The 12050-nt window shown below is 42.4% G+C and overlaps 1 protein-coding gene across 5 annotated transcripts in view; it reads left to right on the top strand.

The window, feature by feature from the left end:
- The window catches only part of Atp8b4 (ATPase phospholipid transporting 8B4 (putative)), a 171662-nt gene that overhangs the window by 86555 nt on the left and 73057 nt on the right, over window positions 1-12050 (top strand). For 4 of the 5 annotated variants that reach the window (XM_048459636.3, XM_087911238.1, XM_048459634.3 and 1 more), the window contains exons 14-15: window positions 1395-1441; window positions 7384-7549. In XM_048459636.3, the coding sequence (XP_048315593.3) occupies window positions 1395-1441; window positions 7384-7549 (213 nt within the window). The remainder of the gene's footprint in view (window positions 1-1394; window positions 1442-7383; window positions 7550-12050) is intronic. The other variant, XM_048459640.3, reaches the window with a different exon arrangement.

Here is a 12050-nt window from a genome sequence, read left to right on the forward strand (position 1 = left end):
ATCTTCATATACTATTAAAATTACTTCTCAGGGAAGAGTCTTCCAGGTTCGTCCCAGCTTGATTCCTCCAAGTCCTGTGTCTGAAGTGTCTTTAGCGTAGGATTTTGCCTTTAAGTTCTGGGAGACAACCAAGAGCAATGCTCATCTATGTTGTTCCCTAAGGCTCTTGGGCTCACCCTGACCACCAGATCAAAAGGAGGTTTCCCAGGGCAGGCACTGGGGTTTTTGTGAGTCTATGGCTCTTATGGGGAGCACGATCAGCTAGTGCTCCCCATTTCATTGTTTTCTCATTTGTTGTTAGTTCCTTGAGAATTTCGTCGCTGCGCTTTGATCACATCCACTCCGTCCCAGCACTACTCCTGGATTCCTGCCACCTTCCCTACCCACCCAACCTGATGACTTCATTTTTTTTTAACCCATCATCAAGCACAGCATGTGCTGCACATGTATCTGCTCTTGGATGTGTGGCCTTTACTGGAGGCTATTCTACCCACTGGAGGTCACACTCATAAATAAAACTGACTTCCCCTCTGCCAGTTGCTATCAAATGACAACAGATCCTTAGCTGGGAGTGTGACTTGGTGACCACATCCCCTCTCCACACGGGCGTCTTGTATGACCTATACACGATTATGCCAGTCTTATGCATGGTGTTGTGGTGTCTAGACTACAGTTTCCTTGGAGTCATCCACATCTTATGACTCTTACAATCTCTCTGTCTCCTCCTGACCTGACCCCTGAGCCTTGGGCGAATGGGGTGTGTGATACAGCTGCTCTCTCTAGGACTGAGCATCCCACAGCCTCTCAGCTGTGGGTCTCTGGCTTAATCACCATCTACTGTAAAACAAAGCTGCTCTGATGAGGGCTGAGTGAGGCCTAAGATTGAGATACATGTCTCTTCGTTTTCTTTTTAATGTCTACTGATCTTAGCTTTATCTTAAGCACAAGCATCTCACTACATTAGTTGCCGTGTATAGGGCTGTAAATATTGGGCCAGTATTTGAAATTCTATTCCAGCTAGTGGTCGTGCTTCAGGGAAGGGCACACCAATTTGTCATCCAATACAAATGGTCAACCCAGAAAACATGCATACAAGTGACATGATACAGACTGAGCAGGCTGTGTTTAGGGATATATGTCTATTTACATATATTTATTTACATATACAATAGCAATTAATGGAAAAAGAGACTATTAATTTAAAGAGAAAAACAAGGGGTATATAACGGTGTTTATAGAGAGGAAAGGGAAGGGGTAAATGATGTAATTATAGTCTCTCCAAAGTGTAAAAAAACCAAAACCCAAACAAAATAAATACTAGGTTTATTTTCTAAAGTTAAATATCTAAACTAGCTTCAATTTTACTTCCTATTTACTTTCAATGTTTGTTTTAGCAGGTGAAGTACTAGATGACCCGGGACAGAAGAAAGAAATAACTAAGGTAGGGAAGACACATTTTATTCTCTGTTTTAATTTTAAACTGTATATGCTTTTAAGGTGTGAACGTTCCTAAAGTCCTGATTTGTATCACCCATCATGAAACACGTAAAGTATAATACAATAAGAAATAGATTCACATGGTTCAATATTTTCTCTAATCTAGGTACCTTGATCACACAGTTTCAAAATCTTTAGAGCCATTTCTGCACATGTGAACAAATGTGTTCCACGGTTTATAAACGTGTGATGTGTGTGATGGTAGAATATGCACACTCTTCCTTAACCTCCAGCCTTAGAAACTTTAAGAGATCAATTTTAAGTGCTTATTATTTTCAATTGTTAAATTATAACCTGCTATATCTATGTCCTACAATATATATAAAGAAGCATTAATGGGAATTTAAAATGTTTCTTATAATTTGATAGTAAAGAAAACTCAGAGGAAAACTGGGTACTTATGTTGCTTCACAATGTTGGGGTGTCCTGTGGAATGCATTTTAAGAAATGGAATTACTACATAAAAATGCATGGGTATCTGCAGATTGCTAGATATTGCAAACAGTTACATTTTGAATCAGATAAAAAAAAAAGAGGCATCTAATCCCTTTAAGGACATACTGTCATTGATCAAAGTCATTCCCACTGGGATTGCCTCCTCTTAAAGGTTCATAGCACAGCCTGACATGACCCCTCTGACACCAAACTCTCCCTACATGGACTTTTCAAGGACATTCAATATTTATTACATTCAAGAAATAACAAACGCTTACATGAAGAAAGCTAGTGCAACGCAAACATGATAAATGGTAGTGGTTATTAAATTGTGTTTGGGTGCAGAAATAGTCAAGAGCTATATTAGGAAGCTGTAGCTACAAAATATTTAAAGTAGAAAATTCTCCTCAGTTCTGACTTTGCCACTTCCTCTATAGCTGGCCTTGACAATTCAGATTCTCATCTTAAAATGGGGAAAATAGCGCCTGTTCCAGATGCTTGTTAGGATCTGTATGCCCCATAATTCATAAAGCTGTTAGCCTGCCTTCTGGCCCACTATCAATAACATTTATTCCGTATTACTCATCTTAGAATAAAGCTGGTTTGAGGATGAAAGACCCTGCACCTGGCTACAATTTTACCTCAGGTGTTGACAAACCGTATCTCAGAATGGATAATTTCTCTCAGCGTTGTTTTTCTTTTAAAAAGTCGTTAGAAGATCATCTGTTCTTTTAACTTCAGAATCAAATGCCAAGCGATAATACATGCCTGTAATAAATTTAGGGAAGGATGGTTAGAAATTCCCAAGTTTTGGGTTGTTGAAAAATAATACGTTGTACCCACCGCTTTCTTTAGTGATGTGTAGTGCGATTTAAGGGTGTGCTTACCAGCAGAACACATTACTACAGCTGCAATAGCAAATGTTAATTCATAAGTATTAGTAGTTCAAAGGGGACTATAGCAACACACACACAATTTCAGGTCAGATTTTGCTCTCAAAATGAAGTTAGTCAGGTCAGGATGTCCCATCAATTTTGGTGTCAAAGGGTACAAGCGGAGTTCTGTGACGTTGAGATCAAATGTCAGGGGCTGCATATGGGTTCATCTTTCTGCTCAAATGGATAGAAAAGCACAGGTTTCACGGCAAGGTAAGGTCTCTACACTGGTGGGAAATATGGCTGAAGATGGCATTGTGAATGCCACCACTTTTGCTGTCAGCTGATCCTCAGCTATTGTAACACTCATGCTTAGTATGTTACTGAGCTGCAGAAATATGGATGTGGACCCTACCCTGGGCCACATGAAAGATGTCACTAAAGGCCTTCGGTCCTGGGAGCCAAGGCTATGCAATTGGCAATGCCCCCAAGCAAGTTAAGTCACATAATTGCCATTCCAGGCCGGAAGTACATCGCCTCTTCAAGAAACAGTGCAGGCTGCATTGCCATCTCTGGGCCTATCTTTGAGCTGGTTGGGCTGAAAAGTCACCATATTGGTCATGATCCCTGGGCTGGGGGAGGGGTAAGGAGTAGACAGATGAAGCCTCATGGGTCATCATGAAGCATGCGGGCCTTGCTACTGAAAGTGGTATCCAGTCACAGGATTAAGTATGATGCTAGGCGATCAGGTGAACTGACAAACAGCCATGGAGGCCCTGCAGTGATCACAGTAACAAAACCAGAGCCAATTCAGACTGACAAGTGTTATGAGTCACAGCTCCTTGAGGAGGACCAATTCACACAGAGGCAAGACCCCCCCCCCCATCCCAGTACTGGAGGTAGGCAGGGCCCTAGCTGACTTTGAGGGCACCCACACAAGTGGTACGGAGCAGGTGACTGATTCATGCCTACAAGTTCAAACACATCGTTCTCCCAGCAAACTCAACCCATTGGTGAAGCCTCTGGGAAGCAGCCTCAGTGGGGTTCCCTTGACTTCTATCCACATTGTCCAGTAGCTACCAGCCTCGCTGGACAATCACAGTTATATCAAGGACCCTATGCACCAGGGGAAAGAGCTGGCAGCAGGTAAGGGCTGCAGTCAAGCTGCAGTGTGCCCACTTCAGCAGCGCTCCCATGGCAAGGACAACTGAGTGACAAGGATGACATGCAGAGCTGAGTTCTGTCGTTAACTACATACAGAGAGGACGGAGTAGCTGAGGTCATTAGCTCTTCAGTAGGCAGCTGTGGCTGATGCAGCCCAACATCACCAACGTCTTGGCTGGGAAGCTTCAGGAATCTCATAATGATCTATCAGTTCTTGTTCATCAAGACCAGCTGTGGGGTGGCTGTACCCGCATACTGGCCACCCTTCCCACCTCAACCAATGAGAACACAGATACAGCTGCCAAGATTGACAATACCTTCATTCACCATCTTCTCTGTCAGGTCAACACAGCCTTCTAGGCCTGGCATCTCCCACATCACCAAGGTGCTTTTGGGAGACAATCACAACTGACTGGGTGCTGATGTCAGTGACCTGGGTCCCATTATCCGCGCGGGCCTGCTGCACCTTGCTGAGGGTAGTAAACAGAGTCCCAAGGCACTTACAGATGGTGGAAAGGGTCCTCATTTTCTATCAGACCAAGCCAAGACAACAGGGTTCAGCAGCCCTGGGGAGAAGGAGATGGCAGAAGACAGACGGGGGAGAGAAGACTGGACTGAGAAGGCCCAGTGAGCCCATGGGTGGAGGAAAGTACTAGCTAACCCTGCTGAAGTGTGTGGAAGCCAAGACTGTAAACTGTGAGGTTTGTCTCAGGGAGACCATGAAGTGAGGGAAGTTCAAGACTGATGAGCAGAAGAGGACCCATAACTACCAGTTAATCTGCTCCTCCATCTCCTTGCTGGCCCAGGAAGGCATACTCACCGGCCTGGTGGGACAGACAATTAGATTCTGCACCAAGAGGTCGACACTGGTGGCTTCATAAGCGGTAGAAGCTGACAGACATGCTCTCAGCCTTACACGGCCACACACCAGTGAGGACTGCTGGTCCTGACTCTGCAGCCTGCTCTTGCTGCAAGTTCCTCACCAGGGCCCCTCCCTATCCCATGTCTCTTTTCCCACTTTACTAAATAGTTCAGCCAGAGCCCAGGATGTGGGAGTGAGAATGAGCTGCATACCCTGCACCTATGGTCTGGGGACTGGCAGGGACATGAAGTCCCATAATATAGGATATGGCCTGGCTGCTCAGGCAGCAGGATTTTGCCTATTGGAGACATCTATTTTGGGGTCACCAATCCATCTTGCCATTGTACTAACATGACTGACTTTTCGGCTCTCCTTTCCTCTCCTTGTAATGGTCACCCTGGGGGGGGGGAGGGGATAGGTCTCTGTGTCACACCAGGGCCCAGCTGGGAAATTCAGATGGCATTGGTCTCTGGTGCTCCAGCCCTAGTCACCAGCTGCCCCTGTTGTGAAGAAGCCCAAGCTATTCTTCATTCCTCTTGGGACAGTGCTAAGCACAGGGCCCTGGCTGCCCTGCTGGCACCAGGACAGGGTATCTCAGTGAAAGTATGATGCCAGGCACCCAGGGTCCCACAGACATAGTGGAGAGAGGTATTTGAATCAGGCCACTGGCGTGCAGACTGCCCTAGCTCACCCAGGCTTATCGAGTGCAGTTGCTACAGACTCTGGGGATGTTTGATGCCAGTGTCGTGGATCTGGCTCTGATGGACCCCTAACCTTGGCCTCCGAGTTTCAGAGGAATCTTTGCCAAGTCCCTCGGTGTTACCAAGTCTCATCATTCTTAGAGTTAGCAGGGACAGCGTTGCTGGTAGAAAACTGGAACGACTTAGTTCTCCCTGCCATTCCATCTGTGGGGGACAGGGTCAGGACAACTAGTCAGGGCTCCTGTGGTCCCATAGGACCTGACTGATGCCAACGAATAGTGAGCGAGCTCAATGCTGCTTCAAGCTTCAGCCCCAAACGTAATTTTTTGCCCCCTGCTAGATGGCTTTAGGGGTGATCCAAGCTGTATAGTGACAGAGAGACTGAAAGTGTGGCAACTGCCTTCAGACAGAGCATACCCTGTAGCTCTGTAGCCCTTCAGCCCCGTAGCTCCTGGATCAGGGAGCGAATTAAATCACGGTTAGGGGGAAAGGAGTATGTAGCCAAAAGCATTATTTATTCATCCCGCAAAAGGACGCATTGAAACATTTGAAAAACAAGAATACATGAAAATCAGCATTCCCCCCAAATTAAGGATGGAATGTAGAGGGATTCCAGACATGGAGGCGGTGTGTCCAGGCAGTTGTACTTCAACATCCCTGTGAGAGGCACATGGATTCAGACTTTGAAGCCAAAGAAAAGGAAGTCTAGTCATAGTGTGAAACTTAACCGTTAACTGGATACCATTAAATAATGTGCATGTGATTTCATTTTTGGAGGGGATACTGAATTTTGGTTACAAAGTAGATGGCATGTGTTATCAGCCTGGATACGGGAATGCAAGGGGAGGGCCAGAGTAATCGAATGGTTGTAGTGCCCTTATAAAGTGAGAAGTTACGAGATACAATCTGTTTGTGAAGGGAAATAACCATTTTATTACTTTTAAGGCTGCCATAAAGTTCCTAAAATTACAATATAATTGTCCTAAAGATGAGGAATGACCACATGAAATCACCAAAAGGCCAAAAGATGGAGATCAGGTTAGAGTTCCCAAATAGACAAAGGCCTATGGTGAAGGTGTTGTGCAAAACTGTTCCTAAGGATATGAGGACAAAAACCTACTCACCCCAGATAGAAAACCGGTGACAGGCCAAAGAAATGATACCACCAAAGGCCATCTTGGTGAGCCAAAGGGTTTTATTGGGGTATGAGTATTCATAGGAAAATGGGTGAGGGGTTGCGGGAGCAGACTATCTCAGACAGCTGCGTTACCAGAACCCACCTTAGAGTGGCGACAGTTCATGAAAGCTGGGAACCCATACAACCTACAGACAGCTCAGGATTGGAGAGTGTCCTTTCCAGGCAGCTCAGTGGGTCTGAGTCTCTTCCAGGCAGCCTGGCTGGTCTCTGCCCCTTTCAGGTAGTGTTTCTGGTCGGTGAGCGTCCTTCTCGGCTTATACACGTCTTTACTGCTTATATACTTGTGGAAGGAGGGGGTTCTATTGAATCTGTTTGGTTTCAGGAACTTCCTGAAGCTATTCTGAGTTGTGTACTTGCTGAGTTTAAGATTAATCTTCCTTGCAGGGCAGAATGTTTCTCCTCCTCTTTAACATTCTGTGTCTTTACGAACTTCCCTCTGGGATGGAAGTCTTACTGTGCTACACAGCAGCATGTGAAATGGATATTAGGGTTTATATCTTTCAAACAATTTGGGATTAATTAATGGTTTTAGGTTTTTTTTTAAAAGTAGGGTGATTACAGCCCCATGAAGAGTATAAAGGTCAAAAATGAAAAGACAACAATGGATTATTGTTGGAAAAAGCTTGACTCAGTGGTGGTGTTCTCTTACAGAAAAAGGAGGCTACGGACGTCCCAGGCAAATCTCAGTCAGAAAGAGTGCTTCATTTCTCTGACCACAGCCTGATGGAAGCCATTGAACTGGGGGACCCCAAAGTGCACGAATTCCTTCGCTTGCTTGCTCTCTGCCACACTGTAATGTCAGAGGAGGACGGTGCAGGTAAATGAAGTGTGCTTGAGTAGGGATCTTTTAAAAAATATAGCAAAGGAAAGCACTGATATTAAAATGGAAAGATTTCTGAACTAAATAAAGGTAGACGATTCCAAACAGTTTGTTTTTATACTGGGTGCTTCTCATAAACAAAGAAATATTTTTATTTTGTATTAATTTTGTTTACATGTATAGCTGTTTTGCTTGCATGCTAGTCTGTGTACCACTTGTGTGCAGTTCCCATGGAGGCCAGAAGAGGGTGTCTGATCACCTGGGGCTAGAGTTACAGATAGGTGTGAGCTGCTATGTGGGTGCTGGGACGTGAATCCTGGATTGTCTGAAAGAGCAGCCAGTGTTCTTAACTGCTGAGTCATCACTCCAGTCCCCATAAATACTTTAAAGAAAAAAAGATACAGTACCAACAGAAAGTTTCAGGCTGGGTGGTGGCAGCACACACCTTTAATCCCAGCACTCGGGAGGCAGAGGCAGGCAGATATCTGTGAGTTCGAGGCCAGTCTGGTCTATAAGAGCTAGTTCCAAAACAGTTTCCAAAGCTACAGAAAAAAAATAAATAAATAAGAAAAGAAAGCTCCAAGTATGTCCTTCAGCCAGATGAAATGCTTCTTTTGATTGAGCACCACATTTGGCTGTGAAGCTTCTAGAACCCAGAACAAATGGGTAACAAAGTTGAGTCACATAGCACATTAACGCCTAATGGATAAAGATGACCATAGAATGGGGGTAAACTTACATTAACACACGGTGGTCATCATTCTGGTCAAGGCCTTTATCATGCTACATGATTGGTGGAGCTCAAGTTCATAAAATGCACCAAAACAAGCTGGCTTACTTTACACTTTGATGCTGGGAGGTAATCGATGATGCCAAAAAATCAACTTCTTCCTTTCAAGTCTAACGGTCTCACCTGTAGGTTTTGTTTCCTTTTGCTACCAAATATTAAGTTAAAATTACTACCCAAGGAAGTAATAAGCGCTGGGTTAACCCATTCTTTAGATTTTTAATTGCTTTGAAGATCCGCATAATTTTATTTATGGCTTTAATTGATCTTTATAATATTAACACCACAAGGAATTATTATATTCCCTTCTGGGAATTGCCTTAAGGAGGTTTCTTTTATTTCTGCCTTTTGAGCTTATTTCATTTCCCAAACCCTATTTCATTTTAATAGCAATCTGTTTTCCATTAATGTTATGATATTCTTTAGATCTCATTGAGGATATTAATTATACTTAATTTGAAATTTGCTTTTGTTTCATCCAGTATTCTGTATTTTATTGAGTGTTTTCTCTCTCTTTCTGTCTTTCTCTGTCTTTTCTCTTCTTCTCTCTCTCTCTCCCTCCCTCCCAGCTTCCCTCCTTCCCTGCCTCCCCCCTTCCTCACTCCCTCCCTTCCTCCCCCTCTTCTGCATCTAACTTTTGTGTTGTTCTCAAATGTTTGGTGATTTCTGGTTGTCTGTTCCTCTTTGTGTGAGAGAATTCCTATTTGGTGAATGGTATTTATTGCTTCAATCTGTTGCTCAAGATTGTATGGATGAAGAAGATCATGTAACTGACCTTCTGGATGTGGGGAGTCTCTGTTCTGGAAGTCATGACACCTATGTTACTGCCTTGCTTTTCCAGGGCTAGTATAAGAAGTCTGCCAGGGCTCTTATTAGAGATAGAATTTTGTATAGGTTAGCTTTCTCATTCTCCTCCTAGTCTGTGGTAGTCTGACGCGACTGCACTCTTTCACCTCTGGTCTCGGGTCCCAGACTCAAGTCTTAACCCTTTTATGAGGTGGCTTGAACCCAGCCAGTGTAGAAAAATATTTTTAAGGATGCATCCATAGAAGAAGTATTGCTTCAGCCTGCCATTCAGAGTGAGCTGGCTAGAGAAGGAGCCCAGTGTCCAGCAGTGCCAAATGGAGTTCTTTAAGTGGGTTTACTAACGAGGCCTCCAAGATTCTGTTCCCATTTGTTGACTGAGTTCGGAGACTATTGGTGCTTTCTTTCTCTCACCCCTGCCTTCATTTTCTTATGCAATTGTTTTGAACTATGATTTTTCCTCCTCTATCTTTGTTTCTTTATTGATCAATTTGACATTTTATCTTTCAGATAGTTCTCACATTTGTAGATTCATTTTCAATTCTGGCATTATTAAAAATTTACATTGTGCTACAACTCAATGCATTGAAGTGCCCAGATCTTACACATGAAGTGCCCAGATCATACACATGTTTATGCATGTCATGTGTATGCGTATACTGCATGCATACACATGCATAAACATTAAATTGGGTTAACTTTGACAGCTACAAATATCCCTAGAAGTACTGGTTGGATCAAGACATAAATTTCTTCCATCAGTGCAGCGAAGTTGCTCCTGACCTTCCCATTCAGTTTCTAGAAACTCTAACCCACCCAAGTTCCGCCATGACTTCTATCACTAAAGATGAGTTTGCCGTTCTTGTCCTCCATATAAGCAGAATTGTACAGTATATACTCTGTGTGCCGTGTTCTGTCATCAGTACTGGTATCTCAGTTACTAATTTCTTTTTTTTTTTATTAAAGTAGCATTTCTCTTTATGAACATGCCACAACCTTTTCCAGTTCTCTGTTAGTAAAGTTGCCACAAAGACTTTTTATGTCTTTTAAAAATTATTTGTTTAAGAAATTGGAAGGAGGATGTCTAAATACTTAGGAATGGAAATTTCCAGCTCATCATATAAGGATATGTTTAAACTTCATAGAAACCATTCAACCGTCTTTTAGAAATATTAATATACCATTTTATATCCCCACTGTACATGAAGGAGTGCTCCAGCCATCTGCGCTCCACACTCAGCATTTCCTGAGGTCTTCTTCAGCCTTTCTTGCGGCTGGTCAATGTCCCTTGCCACTCACAAGGATTTCTGAAGAGACAAGAGTTAGAAACAGGCATGTTTTCAATGGTTTCTACCTCTTGTCTCCGGACACCACCGATGGGGTTATGTTTTGAGGTAATGTGAACTTGCTTTTGTTTCAAAGCTTTTGTTTCAAAGACTCAAACAAATCCATACATGTTAAGGAACTTTCAAAACAAAACTTCACTGAGTAAATGTCACTTAGAGAAAAGGAGAGAGTTCACATCTAACATTTGGTTTTAATACTTAGAATTCAGCTCCTGGTTGAGAATATCACTCTGCATATGGCGTTTGTTATCTGGAGGGACTATGGTTTCGGGCTCTGACAGAGTGAAGTTTCAGAACAAGAGAGTGAGAAACGCAAGTACTTTAGGGAGAGTTTTTGTTTTTGAGATAGAGTTTCTTTCTGTAGCACTGGTTGTCCTGGAACCTGTTTTGTAGCTAGGCTGGCCTCAAACTCATAGAGATCCTCCTGCCTCTGTCTCAGAGTGCTGGGATTAAAGGTGTGTGCCACCACTACCTGATAGGAAGATTTTTCTTTTATTTTCTGTTTTAATAAATGACATAAGTTTTAGTATATTTTTAAAACTTATTTTATTGACTTATATTAATTCTAAAATTTATTGAAGCTTGAAAATGGCTTGGTATATGCTTGGCTTTCATGAACATTTAACAAATGCTTGAGATGAATGCATATATAATTTGAGGGTACTGTGTTCTAAATATGTATATCCAACAATATGCTAAAGCTTCTTGTTCTTTTGTTTGTTTGATGACAGACTGCTATTCTGTAGCCCAGGCTGCCTTCAACTCATGGCAATCCTTCTGTCTCAGCCTTCTAAGTGCTCAAATTAAAGGTGTGAGCAATCTTCCAGGTTTTACTAATGGATTATTTTGACAACTCAGTTTCTCAGCTCATCAAAATATGCCAAGGGCACCAAATAGAACAGCACACTTGTATGCTGTACTTTTGCATGTTTGTTTTATAAGGTCGTGTTAGATGATAGTTCAGACTTCCATCTTCATTGAATAATAGCCTTTCTGATGTCATTGTCTCCGGCAGTCATTTTTGTCTTAGAGGTTACTGTTGTTGACTGACTGGTCTTCCTTCATAGACATCTCTGTACTTAGCTTTTATTGGTCTTCCTTTGTCTCCCCTTACATTTTGGATAGATCTCTTGTATATGATATATCTTAACATTAAAAATAAATCAGTGTAGACAATGCTAAGGATAATAGAGCACATGGTTCATTTGCTTATTTGTTGCCACTACACTTAGTTTTAATACTTAAAGCTCAAGTATTGATAACATTTGAAGTTCTTTTCAACCATATTAGTCTGTCCTACCTTACCTTTCTTAGGCTCTTATTTTTTTTTTGTCTTTTCATAGATTTAGTCCTTTTGAAACCTGCGATTTTGAAAACAATGTACTTTTATTATTTTATTTTACTGGTTAACATCAAGATTTTAACATAGTAAACTCATGAGAGCAGGAGGCATCTTTTGAGTAAAACAAAGAGCCTGATTATCAAGCCTGTCCTGGCTCATGGAATATTCTCATCATAGTCTCTATTCCTTTAAAAGCTCACAGGTGCTGTTTTTATAACT

Source organism: Myodes glareolus, chromosome 10 (assembly GCF_982192425.1).
Source record: "Myodes glareolus chromosome 10, mMyoGla1.1, whole genome shotgun sequence".
Taxonomy (NCBI): Eukaryota; Metazoa; Chordata; class Mammalia; order Rodentia; family Cricetidae; genus Myodes; species Myodes glareolus.